Source organism: Galeopterus variegatus, unplaced genomic scaffold (genome assembly GCF_000696425.1).
Source record: "Galeopterus variegatus unplaced genomic scaffold, G_variegatus-3.0.2 Scaffold1529, whole genome shotgun sequence".
NCBI lineage: Eukaryota > Metazoa > Chordata > Mammalia > Dermoptera > Cynocephalidae > Galeopterus > Galeopterus variegatus.
The window spans coordinates 333,961-359,184 of NW_007727640.1; the positions used below are offsets into that span (position 1 = coordinate 333,961).

The window sequence follows — 25,224 nt, forward strand, 5'->3', positions numbered from 1 at the left end:
AGACAGACAGACAGACAGACAGACAGATAGATAGATAGATAGATGGGAGAAGCAAAGTGGTAAAATATTGGCAGTTGGGGACTCTGGATGAGGGAATAAAGGAGATCTTTGTGATGTTCTTCAATTTTTCTGTAAGTTTTTCAAAATAAGTTATTTTAAAAAATATTTAAAAGAAACAGATATATTTAGAGTGTGTATTTTCCTTCTCAAGGAAGTAAAGAGTAGATCTGGGTTTATTTTAGGAATTTAAAAATTCTGACACATTTTGTGGAGCTGTTGTTAATCTCAGATTTGCACTGTAACATGAAAATAAAAGGAGCGGGTGCTGCAGTCAGTGCTGAGCAGAAATAGAATCTTTCCTCCTTTCTCATTGGCTTTTCCCCATGATTTTCTCTTTCCCAGTCTCCTCTCTCTTCCTCCCTCCACCCCTTCCCACCCCTGCAGCGGAAACTAAAGGCGTCTGGGAATGGTACATTTTTTACTTCTTTTTTCCCAGGAAAATCCAGACTTTCATTGCAAGGCTTGCTAGTAAATTCCAGTAAATACCTGGCCATATGCAAACTCTCTTTTTTTGATACACTGCTAAAGTCCAGATTCCTTTGAAAACTAAAGAGTTTTTCCAAAAATGTGTGTTGTTTGTTTTCCTTGAGCTTAATAAAAAGCCCTTGCCCAGCCAACTTACTTATTCCAGCCCAGCTATTTACCTTTTCTTAGTGGAATCATTATTTCCTTCTAATTGGTTGTCTTTGAATCATATGTGACATATCCAGGAACCCCTTAGGGTGGAGGGTCACAGACATGATGTCAGGGAGGAAGTGCTGTCCAGAAGAGCATGTTTGTTCATTGTAATCGAGATCTTCATTGTTGTGTGTGGGACATGCTGTACACGTCATGTTTTCTATAAACCAGGACTTCCCAACCCTTTTAGCCTGTTGGAGTGATGTTCAGCAGGCCCTTCACAAAAAAGCTCTGTGTGCCCCACCCACACCAAGTCAATTAGAATCAATTCAGTTTTGAGAATTAGTTGAAGAACTTCTTGAGAGCATTAGGATAACTCAGTAGTTCTCAACTGGTGGGTAACTTTTAACCCCAGGTAGATATTTGGCAATGTCTGGAGACGGTTTTGGTTGTTACAAATGGGTGTGGAGGTGCTACTGGCATCTAGTGGGTAGAGGCCAGGGCTGCTGCTAAACATCCGACAATGCACAGCACAGCCCCACAGCGAAGAATTCTCACTCAGAATCTCAAAATAATGCCAAAGTTGAGACATCTGGTGAGGAGAGGGAGGAATCACATTCACAAGTCAAAGTTCAAAGTCACAATTGCAAGTTCCATGGAATAGCACCAGTTAGCTATGAGCAAGCTCTTCTTTCTAGAGAGTTGAATTTCGCACAAAATGTTATGTGAGCTCGTAGAAAGCCATGAAGTTGAGTCAAATCCTAATAAGATTTTCAAGGATGAGCTGAAAAATATGAAGTCTCCAAGTGGTCTCACCAGACTGTGAGTTTGCAAATTAACCAAAATCATCACTCTGAGGAGTGTGGGGAGAAGGGCGGATATTGAGTTAGTGTACAATTATGCCCCATGTGATCAATAGATACTGTGCCTGGCAGCTTTGGCAAGAGTGATTAACTTTGGAAAGAGTGGCATGAATGTGGGTGGGCATTTCTAAGAAAACAAGGGTCACTCCTCAACATGTTCCTAACATTGCAATTGTGTTCATAGCACTGATAGTTCGTATGAATAGGTTCCTTTCAGTTTTATGTTTCAATCAGAGCTTCTCTCATTGACGATAGAATTTGCACATACATCATAGTCCAGAAATATCTAAGAATTGATCAGAGTTGAGTGTCAGAGTTGAGTATTTAGGTATCTCTTTTGGGAACTCTTTTAAAAGTAAGATTAATTCTAGTGAGCATTTTATCTGGGAAGTAGAAGACCGCGTTTCTGATTAGGGACTACGAAAGTGACACGGAAAGTGTTCCGTGGATGGTGAACAGGTAGCTTGAGTGTCAGAGTTGAGTATTTAGGTATCTCTTTTAAAAGTAAGATTAATTCTAGTGAGCATTTTATCTGGGAAGTAGAAGACCACGTTTCTGATTAGGGACTACGAAAGTGACACGGAAAGTGTTCCGTGGATGGTGAACAGGTAGGAAGCAGGGTTTCCCAATCCTGGCACTATCGCCATTTGGGACAAGATCCTTCTTTGTTCTGGGGGCTGTTCTGGGCATTGCAGGATGTTGAGCAGAATCCTCGGCCTCTATCTACTAGATGCCCTGTATAATACATTAGCATACCCTCTCAGCTGTGACAACCAAAAATGTCTTCAGACATTGCCAAGTGTCCTCTGGGGGTAACATCAACTCCCCACCCCCGTGATTCTATAGATTTCTCACAGCAGAATTTCTTTTTCCATATTCTTTGGGACATTAGGTGGGTACAATTTACAGCATTTCCCAAGTATGTTTGATAACAAATCTCTATTAAGTCAGAGAAGTCTTTGAGGTTATACACCTGTTCTTCGGGGAAGAGAAATCATGATGCTGTGAAGATCACTAGGTTTTCACAGTCAGTATTTCCCCACTGGTTGTGGTTTTTTTTGGTTTTGGGGTGGTTTTTTGTTTGTTTTTTAACCCACTAGAGGAAACTGTATATACGTGATAGGCTTTTCTAGATGTGTGGCATTAACTTGGCTTTTCTGTACACAAACTTCTGGGGGGAACGTTTCCGAGCTGTACTTCTCCACACCTCCCCTTTTCAGCTTTGCAAATCTTTCCTGCTTTAGCAGGTGGTGAGTGCTGTATATTTACCAACCCTAGCCCCCAGGCCACACAGACACACACATACACACTCAGAATGGCAGGTTCACTTGAGATCAGAGGGTCAGAGAACATTTTAGATGATACATTTCTTGGTCCTAGAAGGAAAATCAATCTCAATTCTTCTCCCCTTAAAAGGTCACTACCAATGTCCATAAACACTAGCAGTGACTCCAAATCTTTGAGATTAGAGAAGAAATACATCAGTAGAGGAAAGGCAAATTAAATGACCCCGAGACACTCTCATCATCCTTAGAAGTTTTATGGTGGGACCTAAGCACCAGTGAAATATTTGATTTTCCTCACAATGTTCAAACTTTATGTGAGGGAAGACCACAGAAATCTTTATTAAAAAGCACATACAAGCTGGTGCCCAATGTAGAGGAGATCTCGGTTCTCCATAGCACAAGAGGGTACCACTTTCCAGAATTAATTGGGACCTTAAATTATCAAGAGACTAACCCTGTTAAAGCCCTTTAAAATTAGAACTTGAATTTTGCCTAAATATAATCTTACCAGTGATTCTGGGCTATAAATTGAGCACGTGCAAATCTTCCCTAAAAAAACAAGAGCATGCAGCCACCACCAAAAAGCTCACTTCTCTGAATGAATGTCTTTCCACTTCACAGTCACCAATTTACGGCCAATTGATTGTCTTGTATTTCCTGATGTGGCACATAAAGGTGCCCATCTGCTGTTGGCCAGATTTGACTGGAAGTGGAGAAATAATAACAAAGGATCCTATTTATTAAGCATCGCTGTGAGCCATGGCCTGGGCCAGATGCTTTGCATGCATTATTGCTAATCATCATATAATCCTTGCAAAACAGATCTTATAATGTCCATTGTGCAGGTAGGAAAACTGAGATACAGGGAAGTTAAGCAAGTTTCTCAACATCGTATAATCAGTAATTCCTGGATCCAGACCTGATGGACTCCAAAGCCCCATGTTTTTCCACTGCCTCTCTGGTGGGTCTTTTAAAACTTGTAGAAATACTGATTTTGATGCATGACCCATAAAAGAAACAAGCCCTTGCCTGAGTGGCAAATAGTTTCTCCCTCCTCTGCTTCTTAAAAGTCCCTGAAGCTGAGTCCTTGGGATATGAATGTTTCTCAAAGGTTTTCAGCCAGGTTCCTGGTTTTATTTATCACAGGTCAGAGGTAGCTGAATGTTTGCACTTTCAAATAGGCCCTTTTTTTTTTTTTTTCTTTTTTGGGACCAGTAAGGGGATCGCTTAGCCAGTGAGCACACTGGCCATGCCCATATGGGATCCGAACCCGCGGCCTCGTAGCTACCAGCGCCGCACTCTCCCAAGTGAGCCATGGGGCCGGCCCTCAAATAGACCCTTTTTACACTTCACGTAGTTTTGAATGGCTTTCAAAGAAACTCAGAAATTGGACTTGGTTACCCAGCATTCTCAGACCAGAGCTGTGAATGGGTCGGCTTCCTCCTGGATATTTAACAGCTCCCTAGAATGACGAGAATTAGTACATCTGTAAGGAAAGCTCCTGCTGAGCTAAGAAAGCTAGGTCTTTGTGGACATTGCCTAGTATTTGGGTAACAAGTGCCCTACTTAATAGATATGCTTGGTGGGAGCTAGCTTGTAGAAAATGTGCAGGAGAGAGGCCATGATTTCATTCTATTGAATTCGTTCTACAGTTATACAAAATCTTGAGATTAATGCTGGTTTTATAGTTATGGATATTCTATACTTTGAGAGCCTTTGTCTAAATGAAAGGAGACTTAAAAAAAGATCAGGATCAAACTGAGGCACACTGTTCTGGAACAGAAGTGTGAGTCTTCATTTTTTTTGCTTTTAGATATTCCCAACCAGAATGGAGATAGAAAATACCTGGCCTCGGTAGAACCCGATCAAACTGAGGCACACTGTTCTGGAACAGAAGTGTGAGTCTTCATTTCTTTTGCTTTTAGATATTCCCAACCAGAATGGAGATAGAAAATACCTGGCCTCGGTAGAACCCATTCTTGTCCATTGTATCTCCTTGTATTCTGTTTTCAGTCTAGTTATCTACATTTTTCCATCTGGCAAAAATGTCATTCTAAGGTGACATCTTTGGTGAGGAGAGACAATATTATATGACTTTCAGTGTATATGGTGATATCCGTGGTCTAGAGCCACATTTAGTCTTGCATTTGCAGGGCCATGGAGTGTCCTGAGTTCCTGCTTGCTACAACTTGTCTGTTTGTCTTACATTACATTCTCAGATAACACTTCTCTTAGATGTCCCAATGCAGTATTTAGTTCTGTAGCTGTGAATTAAATATAAACCACAAGAGTACTTAGCCTGTTTTGGACTGAATGGACACAGAAGATAGGAGAGAACAATAGTCATTTATTTGGTCCTGACAATAAACTAAGCACTGTGCAGAATGTTTACTTAATCCTTAAATATGCTTGTGCGATAAGTGGGTCTAAGTTCTATTAAATACGTTCCCTAAGTATTTGAGTGTTTTCTATAAACCAGGCACTGTACTAGGCACTGGGGATATAGCAGTAAACAAAACACACAAAACCCTTGAATTTGTCAAGCTTACATTCTAGTGGGGAGGGGAACAACCTACAAAAGACAAATAAAACAAAGAGTAAAACACATATTATGAAAGAAGATGATAAGTGCTATCCGTAAAAATAAATTAGGGAGGAGGGATAAGGAATGGCATGGAAGAGGGGATGGGAACTGTAATTTTAAGGAGGTTTGGGGGAGTCTCTATTAAAAAGGTGACATTTGAGCAGTATGGGAAAATACAAGAGCAAGCCATGTGGGGATCTGGGAGAAGAGTATTGCAGGTAAAGGTCAGGAAGGAGTAAGGAAGGCATATCTTAGCAATGGCAAAGACACCAGTGTGGTTGGAATAGAGAGGGGTGGGAGGTAGGATATGAAATTACAGATGAAACTGAGGGAGAGGAATCTGGAGATAGATTATGCAGCAGGGAGAGGAAGGAGAGAGTTAGACCATGGAGGGATTTTGCTTTCTTTCACTTTGAGCAATAAATGAAGCCACTGTGGGAGTGGGGATTGAATAGGAACATGAATTTATTTTAAAAGGATAACTCTGGCTTCAGAATTCAGAAGAGGCTACAGGAGGAGCAAGGACAGAAGCAGGGAGACCATTAGGAACCTGTTGTAGTGGCTTCAATGAGAGACAACAGGGCTCAGATGACAGTGGTCACAGGGGAGGTGCTGAGAAGTGGAAGGATTCTAATAATTTTTTAAGTTAGTGCCAGAGGGAGTTTGGATGTGGGATACAAGAGAAAGGAAGGATTCAAAGTGACTTCAAGTTTTATGGACTGGACAAGCGGAAGGATGGAGTTCCATTGATTGGAATGGGGAAGTCTGTAGGAAGAACAGATTTGTAGAGGAAGATCAGGACTTGTTTTGAACATGTTAAATTTGAGATGTGGGTTCATATGTCTGTGGAACAGAATTGGAAATAGATGCTTGCAGTGATTAAGCATCTTGCAAAAGATAACAAGACAGTACTGAGAAAACCACATCTGACTGGTCCCCAAATTTTGTTCATAACTACCACACTCTGTTGCCTCAATCCTGGGGTTTCCATTTGAATAAATCTCAGAGCAGCGTAGCGGTAATTTAAATCTGCAGAAAACCATCAAACATAATCTTAGGCACTTCTAATGCCAAGTCTTTCTTGTTGGGACCCATTTATATTTAAACTGTTTTTTTTTCTAATTTCTTCTCATCTCATCCTTGCATTGTGGTACTTTTGAGACATTTCTTTACCAAAAGGTAGACAGGAAGAAGAGACAAAAAAGCCACAAAGGACTTGAATAATGCATGTTGAGAATGACTGTGTGTGACCTGAACTCCCAATAGAGCAATGCAGAGTTGGAGGATGAGCATCTAATTCAATAATGGCTAAAATGACCTTTTTCCCTCCTGTGGAGATATGTGTCTTTGGATACAGGCTCAGATATGTATGCACATCTCAGTTCAAAGGCATTAATATCCACCCCAAAACAAATCAGTTACATAAACTGTTTCCCAAAAAAGTTATAAATTTTTCAGTGTAGCCTATTTAACATGCTGATCTGTAAAGATGCTCCTTTCACGCTGAGCTTATGGAGGAAAGGCCAGACAGGCAGAGAAAGAAAGACTGGATAAGGCATTTAACTCTGTCCTCGTGTCTTTTAAATGACTGATTGACACACAGATAGCTCTTTGGGACGAAGACATGGTTCAAGAGGTGGACATTAGTTAGGTATGTGAGATCCAGACACAAACCATTTAGAGTTCTTTTCTACAGAAGCCTTCCCAAAGGTAGCTTAAGCTTCCCAGGTATGTCCCTGACTGCCTTGGAGAGTAGCATAGGTCATGTCAAGTGGGTCATACCCAGCACTGTCACCTGCTAGCAGACTACATCTGCAGGTAGCCTTGAACCTCCAGCCCAGGCCTTCAATCACAGTCTATTTCCAGAGTACCAAGAAACTTTGGTCACTGTTTCCACCAGTTATAAAATTCCCATCAACTACTTACTCAGACAGTTCTTCACTCACCTTTGGGACAGCTGAGAATAAAGGTCCTGGAACAAATATCTCACCCACTACCTTCCCTGTCTCCAGATCACTTTCCTAAATAATCCTGAGGCAGGCGCAGAGTGGTTCCTGTGCCATCTTTGCCTCTTTCCTGAAAAATGCCAATATCATTATTCTGCTGAAGTCAGGTTATGAATAATCGTCAGGTATAACCTTGAAAGGGAAAAGATGGCCTGCAAAAATAGGCAATGGACTTGGGAATGGGGAATAGAAAGCTCCCTTAGGCATAACAGGGCCTGGTGATGGAATATGCCTCAAACTCTGGAGGCACCACTGGATAGGGCCACGATAGAATTCATCAGCTGCCACATTTGCAGATTTCCTTGGTTTTTGTTTCTCTCTTGAGGAGGAGAAAAACTTGTAGTATCTACACTCTTGCAGAACAGGAAGAACCCCAATTTGAGTTTCACAGCTTGTGTGACTGATTTCATACACTGGCACATTTAATGTTAATGTGTGTTCCCCTGCGCCATATGAATTTCTTACACTGTGAGACTGAAGGTGGGAGACAGCTTCAGAACCCTGTGCCACGTAATTCTTGGGGGTCATGGGAGGGGGAGGGCATGAGTGCCTCTCTCTGTCCCCTTATTTGCCTGGCCTACCATCTCCCCTGCTAGGCCACGCAGGGCCACCAACATGGCTCTAGTATTGATCGCAGCCTTCAAGTGCACTCCAAGAGTTGACATGTGGTTCTTAGCTCCTTTTCTCAGACCTTTGTAGCATTGCAAAGGCTGGGGGTGTTGGGGGGCAGTAGGGCTGAGAGGACGGCCCCATGCCCTATCCAGCTGGGATGACTGTGATTCCCGCATCCGCTTTCTTCCGTGGTGTCCCTGCCAATCTCCTGTATTCCCAGCTCCTTTTCATGGTAATAAGTGCCAGGGTGGTCCCAGACATAAACAGCCATCAGGCAGGCCTGTCAACACTGGCTTTACGCCCTGAAGTCATAGCCCTTGTTTCCTGGTAAAGCTTTCTCCCTGGCCCTCCTTGATATTTTGATTTCCGATGCCCCCGTTCAGAGCCATTCTTGTTTTGTGAGAAGCCCTATTAAAAAAAAAAAAACCTAAATGGGTCCACATCACCAACAAGGGGATAGGTTTTTTGACAAAGGACCTGATCTGGCCCTCCTTGATATTTTGATTTCCGATGCCCCCGTTCAGAGCCATTCTTGTTTTGTGAGAAGCCCTATTAAAAAAGAAAAAAACCTAAATGGGTCCACATCACCAACAAGGGGATAGGTTTTTTGACAAAGGACCTGACAAAGGACTGTGACCACTCCTGCAGGCAAGCTGAGCACAGCAGGGACATGAGGGAACGTGTGTTGAGTAATGGTTGTCACTGGGGCTGAGTCTGTGTCTCAGGACATTTCTAGATATATCATAACAAAAACAAATGAGAAATGTAAGAGTTCCTTAAATAAGAAGTCTGAGCAGAGAATGATGCAGTAGAAAGAGAGGTGGCATTCAGATACAGCACCTTTGTTTCTCTTGCTCTGGTGAGAAGAGACCGGATTAATAGGTAATAGTCTCTAAGAGAGAAGAGGCACTGCAGAAAGAATCTTCAACATTTATGTCTGCTCTGTGGATTTCTCTGTGACTTTTGGAAAGGAGAGCACTTCACCCCTTCACATGGGTGAGATTTTGCCAGCTAAATCCCATCAATGCCTGTGTTAGAATTTTAATCTTAGACTCCATTAATTAACAAAAGTTCTTTTAAAAATACTCATCTTCGTAAGTGCATGTTAGGAGATATTCTGAAAGACTCCACTAAATAGAAGTAGTAATGGTGGTGTTGAAGAACATGCACCAGGTGCTTCAAAAGGTTCGTGGAAAGATTCATACTATCTTTTAATTCTGTTTTTCCACAAACTTTTTGAAGTACCCTCGTATCATTTATATGCTGTCTGGTCAAAATACTAGGAGCTTCGTATGTATTGTCTCATTTAATTATAACACAACTCTACTGGGTATTGATACTACTAATGGCCCATTTTACATAGAACAAATCTGAGCTGAGAGAGATTAAGGAATTTCCCCATGGCCCCATGGTAAAATGGCAGTAGGACTCCATCCCGGGGTCTGGAAACTTCTGCTGCCAAACTTCTGCTGCATTTTAGAGCACAGGGAAGACAAGCACCCCTGCAGCCAGCTATTGTTTCCTGTTTTGGCACCATGCACAGCCACCCCTTGGAGTTTGTTCTTGACTGGTGCCTTGAAACAAGAGGTCATGACACTCACTCTTGTTCGCATAGGTATTGGCAATCCCTCAAAGCCAGAGGTGCAGAACGTATGCCTGCCTTGGCTATTCCCTGCCCATTCTGCTAGCTGTATGTGAGCATGCCCAACTTGGAATGGAAAGAATCATGGTGTCTAGTGAGCTGTGGTTCCTGAGCAATGTACAGAACCCTGGAACCTGGCCATAAACTCCTAGTGCAATTGACACCGAATGATGATCGTGCCAGGGACAAAAACTTCCTAAGCCTGCATCTACTCCTTCCTTTCTCTGTGACCTTTTCTCTAGTCTTGAATTCATGAAATAAATAGATGGAGTAAATAATCGTTGAGATGCCCTACGGCTGAAACATCTGAAAGATCAGTCCTTGGCGAAATGGCAAGCCAAAGTTTACAACCTGCAGCCTTCCATTCATGACCATGCAAAGAGCCATTCGCCAGTCAACAGAAATGATAATTCACCACATGGCATCAAGGCATGCCCCAAAGGGTTAATAAATCCTCAAAAATGGCCAAAAGAAAAGCAGGGTGTGTCTTCAGCCAAGGAGAAATGTGGCTCTTTATTCATGTAATTGTGTATTTGCTTTTTATAGTGTCTTTCTTCTCAAGTTGCTAAAGGTATCATGAAAAAAATGTTTAAGTCAGAACTGTTAACACTGCATAGCACTCTCTTCTTGGGAGACTGAGGAATCAGAGGACTCTAAAATAGTCTTAAGAGACATTTCTTTGAGGTCCTTGCTTTCTGTTGTTGCCTTGAGTAGGTGGAGGTGGACAGCCTGTTGTCTCAACCAGGTCCTTTCCCAGGATAGCTTAAGGATTAAAATAATGCTTTTGGAGACAGACGTGCTGTATTAAAGCCTAACTCTGCTGCTTCCTAGCTTTGTGACCCTGGGCAAGTGATGTCAACTCTTTGGCCCTCAGTCTCCTTATCTGTAAAATGGAATCCTAATACAACCTGAGCCACAAGTTTGCTGTTGGGTTTAGAAGAGAGAAGCCAGTGTCTTTCAGCCCAGTGTCCCACTCATAGTAAGAATTCAATAAAAGTTAGCTAGTATGATTTTCAGTAGTTCTGCTCGAACTGAAAGAGTGATCTTCGGGTGGCCTTTTGAGTCTCAATAACTGCTGTCAAATTAGTTCAGCATTAGCACTGTGAATCAGATTCCAGGTGGTTCTTTCTCTCCAACTTTTATGAAAATGTGACATCTAGTTTATAGTACACTTCTTCTGTGATGGCTATAGTTTTCATGTGTTCATTCATTTTCATAAATATTTTCTGACTGGCTACAGTGTGGAAAGCAGGAAATAAACATGTGTGAGTTGCAGTTACTGTCTTTCTTCTATGTGACAAGCCCACATGGTTTTATAGGCCTTCCGTGGAGCAGTGGTTGAAACTTTGATCCCTAAATCTACATTCTTGTGCTTACATTCTTTTTTCAGTAAGACAGCAGGTGCAGGCTGGTATCTATCCTTTTGCCTTTCCCAATGATGCGACTCTCATGTCATAGTCACTCATTTGTCACTGTATTTGACAAAGGCAGTCCTGGATCTTGGGCACAAGCATTGCATCCTCTCTGATAGCATACTTTCCAGATGAGCTTTGCCTTTTTGTTTTGTTAAACCAAGTCAAAATGAGAGTAGAATCAAGAAGAGTTTGTTGTTATGAAAAAATGTAACCGAACATTTTCTGAATGAAGTATAATTTAAATGTTATTTTCATATTCTGTAGAATCCACAGGGAAAGGCCTTGAAGAGTAATTAGTAGAGTCTCTGGTTTCAAAACTGAACTCTGCCCACCTATCTCAGAGTGATGGTTAGTCACCTGGTCATCAAACCTCCTTAGATCAGGAGAGTCTTGACTTAACTTGGTAGTGGGTTCCTGTCTATGACATTTCTCTTGGCCTTTCAGTCTGTGTTATCTCTAACCTGCTGCCAGCCAAATCTATGGTTGGGAATATGGGCTAGTTGGTCAGCATCTGCCATTACACATTTTATGTGTACATAATCTTATCTATCCAGATCACTTAGAGATGGGGATCTCCTAGATATGTAGAATTGTGCCCAGACACTGTGCTAGGGCTGCTTTCCTCGACCACCCATTAACCCATATGTGTCAGGCATCTGCTACAGCTCAGGCAGGCCTGGTCCCCACCCCACCCACTCCAGTGCTTCCTCTAAGCCCCGGCATCTTCCTATCCCACCCAGAAGCTTCCTTCTGGCCAGATTCTGTGTGTGCTCCAGACCTCCACCCTCCCCTTCTTATTCCTTCTTGGTTTCTTTTGGTGTCCTTACCAACTCCTTGTAGAACTTCATCTTCACTTAGATGTCCAGGTCCTCAGCAGCCTCAAGAACCCCAGGATCTCATATTCTTTAGGCCTTCAGCCCTTCTCATCTAGGCAGACATACCAGGGTTGTCTGCTGGCTTCTTGATGACTAAGAGACCATGCCCCTCAGTATAAGTGAGAGGACCAGTGCAGGGTACCCCTGGATCCATGGACAACATGTCACATCTAAATCCATTCGCACTGTATTCACAGCTACTACTCGAGAGAGGGCAAGCCCTCAGTAGAAGTTAGGAACAACTTGCCCATGTCATGAGTTTCATTTCCACCAGATGAGTTGAAATGCAAGAATTTCAGACTCTTAGAGCTTAGTGAAAAGTGTTAACAACATCCGAACAAAGCTGTACATTCGAACATCCCCTTTGAAGGCCTCAGAAACAAAAGCCTGAAAGCCCAGGCATTTAGGATGCTGACCTTGGGGCTTCTCCGTAACAAGCAGAGATTACATTGTGTAGGAGTCTTGCTCAAAGATGAGGGAAAAGTCATTCTCTTAAATTAGTTGGGTTGTTTCCCAAGAGATTAAAAAAAAAAAAAATCAGAGTCCTATTGGCAAACTAGTAAGCTCTTCTGGCTACAAATTTACAGAATTAAATGTTCCTGAGAGCAAGAACTCTGAGATATCTAGCTAATAAATAACATGTACTAGGTGATGCACGATGTTTATTATATCTCAGTGACGCACACTGATGTAGAAGTCAGTGCCTAAGAAAGGACTGGAAATGATCAGATGGAAATTTCCCTGAGAATATGAACTGAAACTTGTATTCGTTTGATCATTAAAATGACAGCTCCTTCGTGATGTCATAATAGACCTGTTAATAAACCTGTTAGACATGAACATTTCCATAAGCAGCTGCTTTTCTTCATTGGTAAGTTAGAAAGCATTAAATGAGGGGTGTTTGCTATCAGAGTTTGATCATTAAAATGACAGCTCCTTCGTGATGTCATAATAGACCTGTTAATAAACCTGTTAGACATGAACATTTCCATGAGCAGCTGCTTTTCTTCATTGGTAAGTTAGAAAGCATTAAATGAGGGGTGTTTGCTATCAGATTAAATACCTTGAGAATTTCCTAATTGTTTTTAGATCTTAACAATTTTAGGCAAATAATATTTGCACTGGGTCATGCTGAAGTACTGCATTCTTTTTTCCAAGTCAGTTTCATTGAAGTCCCCAAATAAGAAAAACATACATAGAAATGGGTGGAATGCTGCCAATCCAGATATTAAAAAGATTTTTAAGGCATCCTATTTATAAGCTACTTTATCCATCTTAAATTTCATTAGCAATACATTTTGGCTGCACCTGTGGTGCACCTCAGATAAATTATCATCAGTGAGGTTGTTGATAACTTAAATATTTTTCATTGTGCTGTTATTGTTCCCTACAGAAATATACCCACTTGTGCTGGAGTCAGATGGGAAACAGTATACAGAGCATTGTGGTTACACCAGTTTGAAAACACCAATTGTCTCCAATAATAGTACCCATCTCTGTTGTTGCGTTTCATTGAGTTATTGGAATTATTAAATGAGGCGTTGCATATGAAGCCTGGCACATGATGAATATGAGAGACTTGTGCCTTTTCTAATTCTGCCTCTATAGATTGCTGCCTACTTGTAGGCTGTGTCTTCTAATGACTACAGGAGATTACTAAATCAGTATTTCTACTCTCTTTTTCCCCTCCATATCAAGGGACAGCTTGTTTGGACTATATATTGAAATAACTATCCCCATGGACATGCTTTAAGTTCACCTATATTCATTTGATTATTCTCAGACAACTGTTTCTCCACCCTAATCAAATTTTACCACCATGATTCCATATTCTTTAAGTCCAGCCCTACAATTATATTTCCTACAAATATATCCTTGACTCCCAATGTTGTTTCTCCCAGTACTTCCCATCTCCATAAATGTTATCACCATCTATCCAGTTGCCCAAACCAGAAACCTGAAAGTCATTCCAGATTCTGTCTTCTCCCCTTTACCACACAGCTGATCCATCAGTTGCTGTCATGTCTACCCCAAAACCACACGCTTTAAATCTGCCAACTACCCCCCACCCCGCGCTCTACACACTAATCCAAGCATTTACCACACAGCTGATCCATCAGTTGCTGTCATGTCTACCCCCAAACCACACGCTTTAAATCTGCCAACTACCCCCCACCCCGCGCTCTACACACTAATCCAAGCCCCCATCGCCTCTTGCCTAGACAAAGGCAATAGATTCCTGAGCGGTTTTGTCATTTCCACTCTTACTGCATTCCCATCCAATCCCCACCAAGAGGTCAGAGTAAAATTTCTGAAACAAAAATCAGAATATGTTTTACCCCAGCTTAATTCAGTGATTTCCCATTGTATGCAGAATAAAATTCAAACTCATTATTATAGCCTGTAAACTTGGCTTGTCTGCCCCCAGGGAATGCCTCAGGGAATCCTCACCCAACCATTCTAGCCTGTTTCTTTTGTAGCACTGATATCAATTAATTATCATATATTTATCTTTGTCAGCGCTTGATTAATGTCTGTTTCCTCACTGATCTGTAAGTTCCATGAGAGCAGGGACTGTCAGTTTTGTTCATCAGTGTTTATCCAGTACTTTGTGTAATTCCTGGAACATACTAGTTGCTCAATAAGTGTTCATTGAATAAACAAATGAACTCATCCCAAATTCTAATTATGCCCTTTGTCAGAGTAACATTTTTAAATATTAAAATTGGTCACTAATAATATGGGTTGTTTGTGTGCCTGTCATTAAACCACTCGTAGAGATTTGTACAGATACTTCTAGGAACTTTGCTCCAAAAGCTTTCTAGAATTAGATCCCAAAGTCCTTATAGACATCAAAACACTGTAGGTTAGATGATGGATATTTTTGTTTTGATATAGATGTTCAAATTGGTCTCTTTCCTTCCATACTGTATTCTATTAAGATTTCTAGAATGATTACTCCAAACTGTAATATTCATAAGAGCTCAAATGAAAACAGCAATGTTTCCACCTCCTAAAGTAAGAAGTTAAAGCCAAATGTATTAATATACAAGTTTTAAATTTCTCTGTCACTATTGAATTTTTATAATGGTTTGTGTTTATTAGGAAAACATGTCTGGCACATTTATGAATGGTATAGCTTTAAGCATGCTTGGTAATCGTGGTTGGATTAATATTAGGCTACATGTTTTTACATGGTGCTATTTATTAGGTATAAAAGGCCACTTTGGTAATTTAAGTTAACATACACCAGAAAGTTAATGGGGGAAATAAATATTGAATAGAAGGAAATGACACTTGGAATCTTTTTTCATTGCGTTTTCACATTTTGTTCTTCATTCTTAAACTCATTTCCCTCTAAAAAGCAAGAGCATTGTATTGGGAAATAATGTGTCTTGAAATCCTCAGCCAGCAGCTTATGATCCAAGTGGTAATGACTTCTGTGATCGCTAATGAGGCAATGGACGTTGAATATCTCAGTGCATTCATTGGAGCCAGCCTCTTGCCTGTTCTACAAGAAGCTGTCATATCAAATTTTTGTCCTGACTCCATGGGCACTTTGATTCTTAAACCTTTCTGAGAAACCTAATCTGAAATCAAAGTCAAGTTTCTTAGATGTGGTTAGACAAGGTCACATTTAAAACAGTCCAGTGAACTTGCAGATCAAAGTTGAAAGGTAATGCTTCCCTCCCGAAATTGGCAGGGACTTACCTGCTGGCTTACCTTTCAGTTTCTAACCTGCCTTTTTCACCTCTTCCCGATGGGCTGGGAAAATGAGAGCTTATCCTCTGGAAAAATAGTTAAAGAGTTTCCTTAAATCATTTAATTAAGAAAATGGACACAGTTTTATTTTGGAAATGCACTTTTATCCCAATCAGTGAATCACAAGGCATTATATCGAAGAAATAACTCACTATTTCATAGTAGGACTTCTTTAAATCACAATTTCATGATCATTTCTTCAAGTTCATAGGCTTTATTTTTTACTTAAATTATAAAGATTTATCCACACTCTTGAGTGAACCAACATGCCACCCAGGATTGCTGCTGTAATGCTGTAGACGTTTTTTTTCCCACGCCGCCTTCCTTCCCTGTTGGGCCTTGAAATACTATCCAAAAAGGCACTTAGAAAAGGGGGGAATGGTGACTCTCATTAGGCATGATCATAACATCTCATGCCGCAGGTTTTTTTAATCAAACTCCTTGTGATTAGAAAACAACAACAACCTTGCCATTGCTTTATATTGCAGTGTTCTGTCTCTTGTGGTCGAGGGCATAAACAACGAAATGTTTACTGCATGGCAAAAGATGGAAGCCATTTAGAAAGTGATTACTGTAAACACCTTGCTAAGCCACATGGGCACAGAAAGTGCCGAGGAGGAAGATGCCCCAAATGGAAGGCTGGCGCTTGGAGTCAGGTGAGCAACGCTTCTCCTCTACCGACTGCTTCCTTACGTTTGGCCACGGGGCTGACACCAGTTCACTTGTGTTTCTCTGCACGGTTTTGGTTTTTCAGAGGGGAGCTTGGGGACTGCGAGGGAAGAATTTTTACCTAGATAGGACACTTACTAGCTGTATGACCTGTGTGACCTTGGGCAAGTGGCTCCAGCCCTAGGAGCTGTGGTTAATACCTACTGTAGGGTGGTTGTGAAGATACACTCTGAGTGGTAATAGGTGCCAGCTGTCTAGCACAGAATAGCCCCTCAGTACGTCGCTGATGGCATTATATTATCATTCACTACTTACAAAACCACTAATTCAGATTATATTAAATCTTACTATGATCACCTGGAAAAAACAGAGTCTGAATTTACCTTGGAGGTTCTTGAAGGAAAGGCTGTTGATATAAAGTATTAGAAAATATTTCTCTGCCTGTTTCCTGGTTTACAACAGAGGTAGAGGACAGGAGGGAGAGCTCCCTGTCGTTTTCTAGCTATGTGACCTTGTGATTTGTTTAACCTTCCTGAGCCAACTTCATATGGTTCTTATGAGATTTAATGCAATAATGAATGCCAAGTGCTTTGCACAGGGGTCTTAAATCTAATAGGCTCTCAAGAGCAATATTTTGTTTGGATGAGTGTTGATGTGTGTATCAGATGGAGAAGGGGGCTGAGTAATCAAGACACTGATACAGTTAGACTTCACTAATTCTAAACATTTGGCAAGCGAGTCAGGAACTGGGTGTGAGAGTTTCCCTAAGAACTTGGAAAAGGAGGTTGAAAAGCCTCTATTTACCTATAAACACTAGATATGTGAACTAAAGTCATCTGTATCTTGTCTTCAGAGTAGATCTCATAGCTGCACACCAATACATTTTCTCAGCTTGGCTGAAGGCGCTAACTTAAAAGTAATAAGGTTCAATTTCTTTTAAAATACTGTATATTTAATACTGGTCCTTCTGTCCATTGATCTGCTTCAATGAGATTTTGTTGTATTTCTGGTTCTCCCACACAGTGGGGAATCATGCAGGTGACTCCTGAGAATCAATGGAAAATTGGGTTCAAGGTTGGCAGCTTCTAGAATTGATTCTTCCAGAGCCTGGATCTTGATGTCTAAGGCCCCAAACGAAGTTTGGATGGAGCTGTATTAACATGGGGAAGATTTGAGAATCCTCCTTTTCAACATGACTAATAGAAACTTCCTCCAGAAACTGGAATTTTTCTTAAATGTCCTGAGCTAATATCAGCATCCTCTGTATTCCCCAGCCATACTCCACTTTACAGAAATGTAAAACAAGGTTCCCCAGCACAGGAGCATCTTTCCGCTCAAAGCCTTTATCATAATGAAACTTGGGGGCGGGGGGAGGTTGTTTGTTTTAATTTAACAATCAAAGAACCAGTACCAAGCCAGAGCTGGCTCTTCCTCTGGCCTCCTTAAGAGATCACAGTCAAGGCAGTATTTCATACTGGTCATCCCTCTTAATAGTTTCTCTAAGTGACTGCTCTCAAAAATAAAACTTCCTGTACCTTTATTTTTGGGGCTGTTCATTTCATTTAAAAGCTCTCAGCTAACATTATTTAAGATACCACAGTAATTAGCTTGTCCTCTTATAGACTTTCATGCTCTATTACTTTTCTTTATGTTCCCTCGCCTCTACTTATCAATTTGCATTTCTCCCTGAATATTAAGTGTGGAGCATGTAAATGATGCTCATTTTGAAGGCCAATTTATTCACTAAAAGGACGATTAAAAGAATCTTTTGCTTTTCGTTGGTAAACACAGAGTGAGCTCCACTCCAGCACCCTGTGATCTTGATGGGAAGCCTAAAATTGCTTACAAAGCTGGGATGATTAGGTTTAAACCCTGGGGGGTTTTGTGAACATAAGGTAATAGGATTATCAGAATGCCTCCCCAGAAAAAACTGCACCTGTTCAAAATGATTGCTTAGAAAAGTCAAGTCACCTTTGTAGAAAATGCAAGTAAACATAGTTATGTAATGGTTTGTGGCCAGCTTGATAATGTCCTGATTTGATTTGTAGAAATGAATTATACAAGCAGGCAAGACAAGGTACTGCATGGGTAAAATTTGATTTGTGCAATTTAGAAGTGTACCTGAAAATAATCAGACCCAATGTTTGATGGAGAAAGATGGTCTTTATGATTAAAAATTATTGGCTTACTAATGATCCAGTGGTAAACAGAAGTATCGCTAAGGCAGCAAAATTAATCAAGAGTAATGATTGTCCATTTGCAACAATATTTAGAAGATTTTATATCTGGTCTCTCTGTTTTCTGCTGGTAGCTATGTTCCAGTCATCCTGTCTTTAAGGTAGGAAGAATAATTAGTGGAATTTCTCATCATGTCAAAATGTCTGATGATAGTAAAAAATATAGGTTGTTGGGTAGGAGACTACTATAGCCATGCTAATCTTCACAGTCTCTCCCCCAAAATTAGTGTTTTGAGGTTTAAAGTGGCATATTTCATTTCTGTATCTTTTGAAATCTTGAATTTGTAAAGTAAATCAGCTTTTTTTTTGAGAACATTATCACTAAAGTCTTAAAAAACTTTTTTTCAAAAGTTTATGTTCAATTTGTTTAGGTGTTTTTGATCGAGAGCAAAGGATTGCCCAAGAAATTTTAAGGCTAAATCCAGCATCAATTCTTAATTCACTCTGATAAATGTGAAGATACTGTATTCCCATGATACTGAAACACTCCAGAGTAAAATTTTTTTAACTTATTCTATTCCTATAGAAAAATTTTTGTTTTGTTTTGTTTGTAAATCAGAAATAAAAAGAATAAACGATCAGATCAGAATAAAAGTAAAACTTCACCATCATTAATCAGTCATGAATTCAGTCAATTCATTTATCAACCCCGAGATGCAGGCCTTTTTCACAGTTTAACACCTTTGTGATCAGGATGGGCCTTACAAACTATGGAATACCATTATTTAATTAACAGCCCTTGCTTTCTTTCTTAGCGATACAAAATATAATGGTGTGTCTTGCCATCAGTAGTTTCTTAAATTCGATGAAATAAGAATTAATTTTTAAAATATCTTCAGTGCTAATGCCAAAATGTAAAGTGGCAGATTGTGTTATGAATCAACTAGCCATTTTTAGCTAAGACTTTTCTTGTAATTACAATGAGAGCCGTCTGGCTGTGGTGTCTGATTCTGTAGTATCCTTCAAGTGTTTAACAGAGAAATGTGGCAAATGTGTAACTTGTGTCCTTTGAGAAATTAAGGAAACCACATGCACATGGTCAGTGATGAGAAACAGAGTTGCTTTAGTGAGCGGTGCTCTCCACTTATTCTTATTTGAACTGTGAGCATTGATGTTGAATTGTTTGAATACAGCTTTCTCATCTACACTTCTGCTGACATAGAACAAAAGACTGCATCATATCAACACTTATTTAAAAACTGGGAGCCAAATCCTGATTCACAGTAGCTATGCTACATTGCCTAGAGCAGAGTTTACTTTGTTTTCTGTTTTTGTTTTTGCTTGAGCTAGGGTGATTATCTCTGTTCTTTGCTTTATTGATTTGTGGAGTATCTACCTAAAACCTTTATTAGGAAATATAAAAGATATTTTATGTAAAATGCTTAGCATAGAACTAAGCTTTCAACCGTGGGTGATTTTGTACCCCATTGGACATCTAGCAATGTCTGGAGACAGGTTTGATTGTCACAGCTTGGGGGATGAGGGGGGATGCAACTGACATCTAGTGGAAAGGGGCCAGGGATGCTGCTAAACTTCCTACAATGCACAAGACAGCTCCCACAGCAAAGAATTTTTCCGTCGAGAAACCCTAGTATAATAGTATCTGGCATATAGTAAGTGCTTAGTAAATGTTTGTTATTTTTATTATTTATAAAAATGGTTTATATAGTTATTTTTCAAGTTAGTTTCTCCTTAATGTCACCACCATAATCTCAGCAGTAGTACTGGAAGAAAGTATGTAAAATTCTTTCCTGGTTTTCAAGTGTACATTATGATCGCAAAAACATCAAAAGTTCCATGGAGATTCTTTTTATCTGTGGAAATAAGTATCAGGTCCCTTTTTCCAGCTGGTGAGTTCTGCATACTAGAATTGCACAGTAGGGAGCAGAGAGAGATGAAACATAGCTCCCAGCTCAGTAGATCAGAACTAAAAACATCTACTTTCAAACCTGCAACATGCTGGAATGATGACTGTTGGGGGAGCACATTAATACAGATGGCTCAGACATTTTCGTCTGCAAAATAACTAAAGGGATACTAAGTCAAATGAGAAAAATTAATCATACACACCACCCACCACCACCATCACCACCTCCAGAGGTGTGGTGCAGAGGTCTTTCTGATGCTGTTTTATTCATGCGCTTTCTGCAGAAATCTCTCAGAATTCGCCAAGCAAGCCTGGCTGAGCCTATATGCAAATTGTCACCTCCCTTGAGACAGAGCAGGAAAAAAGTTGAACACAGAGAGCTAACTCTCATGCAGTGCACCTCGTTTTGAGCAAGATTAACATGGATGCATTATTCAGAAAGGAAGTTCTTGTACCTTGCTATGTATTTAAAGCCATGTCGAAATTTTGGAATATGTTCTTTCAAAGCGGGCTTTGACATTATGAAAATCAGAAGGCAGAACAACATTGTATGACTGAACCTTCCTTTGTCTTAATTTGGCTTTTGAAAAATTATCAAACATTGTAGGAAGTATTTTTTAAATGTTGGATACTTACGGCTCTTAATACCTTGCCTTCATTGAACCATACATAATTTACTCAATAATAATAACATCAAAAAGAGGTTTTCTTTACTTAGTAGCCTGAATATTATTATACACTCTAAAAGTCTTTAACATTTTTTTTCATTTTTCTTTAGGAAATTAAAACATCATGAGATTTTTGAATATATATTAGCCCTAAGCCCAACTAAAATTTGTTTACAGTATTATTATTCTGTCTTTGTATTTCTATTTGGATACATTGTTCCAGAAATGTACTTTTTAATATTTAAGTTCTCAAATTTAAATAGCCAAAGGGTTTTTTTGTTGTCACTGTTGTTTGTTGCTGTTGTTTGCTGTTGTTGATGATGATGTTTGAACATTTCTATAATTCATGCGATAACTCTCCCGTGTTACAGTTCATTCTTTTCCAGTGTAATCGATGGGAAATATTATTCATGTAGCTCCCATAAGCATTAAGTGGCCATTCTCTGGAGACAGGGCCATCACGTACATTCAGAAATCCTCCCATTACACCCAAGACATAATGACTTGAAAAGTCTGATTTCTTGTGGGTCACAAACTCATTCACTCCAATTAATACGATTAAACCCAAACAATAGTAGCTATGTTGATCCAAACCATTTTCTTCTCTTCAGCTAGCTTTGATGTGACCGTATGAGCCTTCCCTCTGGTGCAGATTAATCTGAAACAGTAATGATTTCCCAAGCAGCCTTCTAAATAGTATCACCTATTTTTTTTAAATCTGAAATGTAGAGAAAATTAATATTTAGCAGAATTCATTTGGGTATGCGTCTTGATAGTAAATTTCCATTAACCTCAGAGAGAGTTGAATGCTGCTGCAGGTTAATTGACCAAGAATTTCTTTCTAGTTTAAAACAGCGTGATTCTATTCTTTAAGAAGACTTCCTCTTAGGAATATGGCTTTAATATATGTTAAACTTGTTTTCTCAACATCCGACAAATTAATGAAGGCTGCGCTATCACAAACATTTAGTAATAGTTTTCAATAGCTAAGTATAATAATCTGCCATTCTTTCCAAACAAATGTTGCCTTTAGTTTCTGACTGTCAAAATCTTAATAAAGACAATAATTCTCGGCTTGCCCAAGAGTGAGATTATGAAACCCAGCAATGAGGAAGCCATTAAAAAATTAATTTAGAGGAAAGTTAATTGCAGATTTAATATGATGTTTTTCAACTTGGTCAACAAAATGTTTCAGCATGATTAACAGTATTTTCCAAGAGCTGAAAACATTAAGCCTGAGGAAATGGCTTTTCCTTGTCAGATTTATTCTTCATATATTCATCTGAGGTTGTAAATAGACACAAATACTTTAGTGAATTCCATGGTTTAAAAAAAAAAGAAAAAATCTCCAGGAATAGGAGCAAAAAAAGGAAGAGACTGGAGAAAATAATTCTACTTATAAGGCCCTAAAATCTTCAGTAGCTTACCCTGCTTGGGTTATACTTTTAATACTCCAAGAAGTTCTTTTTGTACAGTACCGTATCTCCAATTTCCAAGAACCTCAAACCCTCCAGGACAGAAATCATTTAAAATTTTCATTTCGCATGACAGCGCTGTTTCTAGGTTGTGCTAAATGTTTCGTAATGATCTCTTCCAACCTCTTCAGTTCTCCAAGAGTTTTGTTAACTTTAGAGATTCCTCCGAACTTGAATACTTTCCTCATTCTCCAGCACTGAAAGCGGTGAGTTTCCAGATTTAAGACATTGTCTTGGGTCCCTTCCATTGGAAATTAGAAAGCTATGAAAGTTATTGGGTTAAAAGTGCATTCCCCTCCTCTGTGACCCTCGCCACCACCCGCCTCCCAAAATGAGCTGAAATTCCCACTTACGTCCTCTGTCTTCTTAGTGCTCTGTGTCCTGTGGCCGAGGCATTCAGCAGAGGCATGTGGGCTGTCAGATCGGAACACACAAAATAGCCAGAGAGACCGAATGCAACCCGTACACCAGACCGGAGTCAGAACGTGCCTGCCGAGCCCCACCGTGTCCTCTCTACACTTGGAGGGCAGAGGAATGGCAAGCAGTAAGTACAGCCATGAAGTGGGCACTGGCCAGGCTATTCGCTCAATCCCCTTGCTGTCATCACATCCGTCCCCCTGTGAAGCCAGCAAAGCCATCGAGCACGGTGACAATCCTGGCTCTTTCCCAAAAGTTTTGCTGTCAGACTCGAATGTTCACTCCAGTAAGGGAGGGAGAGCTTCTCGTTTTTAAGCAATTCCTATGTCTGTCTGTGTTTCTGAGTGTTCCAAGTCTGGCTGCATCAGGAAAAAAAAAAAAAAAAAAAAAAAAGACCTTGAGCCAAATGCATACAGATAACTTCCACAGAAGGAGGGGGAGATGGAAGGAATATTTTAAATATGTGTATCCAGACTTGGTCATTCTTTATGAGTTTAAATAGCCACAAGGCAGACTTTAGGTAGGACCTACTTTGTTTTTCCTCTTTCGGTGACTCTGGCTGTCAGGTAGAAGATGGGCACTCATGTGAAACCCTGAGTAATTAGTGAAGGATTTCCAACATTTAATATAATGATGAGATCTGAAGAAATAGCTAAGTTGTTGCAGAAGTTGAACAGACTTGTTTTTCCCCCCACTCCAAGTTAATGTTTGGTTAAAGAAAACACTAAGTGTCCCTGGGGAAAAGTCTGGCTAGGAAGGTAAGACAGTGGGAGGTAGCTTTAGTCTCCAGGATGGAAGATCAGATTATAGAAAAGCAGGAAAAGAAAATTAGAAACCAAAACCGTGTCCACTGACTTTGGCACGAAATACAAAGTGTATGCTATTTAAGGTGCAGAGATATGGATAACAAGACAGGAAATTCCACCTTGGGAATGGCTTTCAGAACACAGGGAAAGGGTACAGTTTGGGGAGCAGTTATACTGTACCTGGAACTGTGCTGGGTGCTTTATATTCATCACCTTGCTTAATGTTTTTAACCACTAAACGAGGTGGACATAATTATCATCATCCCATTTTACAGGTAAGAAAACTGAGGTTTGGAGAATCCATGTCATTTATTCAAATGTCACATACCTAGCAATTGAAAGAGCAAGACTTGGTGCAGTTTGTCCTCTTAAACTAAGATGAGATACTATGACTGCATTCTTTATCCATGTAAGGATCCAGCAGCCCAGCCCTGTCCTCCCCTACTCCCTCACCGTCCTGGTGGAATAGTTCCATTGTTTGCAGTCTTTTTCTTTAGGAATCTTACCCTCCCCATCTACTCAGTCTTTTTGCTTGTTTTCCTTCTAGACATTTTTATTTCCTTGACTTTTAAGAATGCCTAAAGTAGTTAAGTTTCAGATTAATTGCACTTGAGCCATACAAGTTATTGGGAACCTCAGAGACTACCAAATATTACAGACCTGGTTCCTATCCCAGCACTGCCACGTATTAGCCATGTGACTTGGAACAACGGTTCTTCATTTCTCTGTGCCTTTGTTTCACCGTCTGTAGAATGGGGATCATAATAAGTATGCAGAGCTGTTCTGAGAAAGTTGGAGATAACATTGCTATTTATCATCAGTTATGGTTTGAGGATTGGCATGGTCAGATATAGAAGGAAAAGGAGGCTCCCTCCTTTCTCTCCCTCAGTGTTGCCTCTTGATTCTCTTTGAAATTCTTGTTTCAGACCGACCACTGCCTGCTTTCTCTCTCTCTCTTCCTTCCATGCCAAAGTCAACCCTGTGTAACGGCTCCAATGAGCGGAAAGTAAAAGTGTTCAGAAGTGAATCTAAGCTGACTGCTCACGCGTTAGCCAGCTTTTGAAAATGCTAGAGCCAATCATAAGAATGCAAGCTCCATTTACAATTCCTTCTGAATCCCAAAGAATGGGAAAACCTTGCCACATATGCACTGAGGAAATTCCTCTTCTCTGATCATTCAAAATGTGCCTCAAAGTTTAGTCTTTGCATATGCTGTGCAGATGGATCTTTTTAAAACCTTCCTCAAATATTGCTATCAAACTCCGAATAAGAACTGAAGACCTGAGGAGATAGCTTGACCTGGGCCAGTATGTGAGAAGTTTTCCAAAGGCGAACCATTCTCACAAAGAGAAAAGACTGTAA

At 40.1% G+C, this 25,224-nt stretch overlaps 1 protein-coding gene and 1 long non-coding RNA gene across 2 annotated transcripts in view; one reads left to right on the plus strand and one right to left on the minus strand.

The window, feature by feature from the left end:
- The window catches only part of LOC103594318, a 36,567-nt gene extending 13,493 nt beyond the window's left edge, over window positions 1–23,074 (minus strand). The window contains exons 1-2 of the long non-coding RNA XR_550843.1: window positions 22,993–23,074; window positions 15,685–15,749 (exon numbers count right to left, since the gene is read on the minus strand). This is a non-coding gene — a long non-coding RNA (uncharacterized LOC103594318). The remainder of the gene's footprint in view (window positions 1–15,684; window positions 15,750–22,992) is intronic.
- Window positions 1–25,224, plus strand: part of ADAMTS9 (ADAM metallopeptidase with thrombospondin type 1 motif, 9) — a 155,259-nt gene that overhangs the window by 106,575 nt on the left and 23,460 nt on the right. Inside the window, exons 29-30 of the mRNA XM_008577537.1 lie at window positions 16,212–16,379; window positions 23,010–23,183. Of these exons, the coding sequence (XP_008575759.1) occupies window positions 16,212–16,379; window positions 23,010–23,183 (342 nt within the window). The remainder of the gene's footprint in view (window positions 1–16,211; window positions 16,380–23,009; window positions 23,184–25,224) is intronic.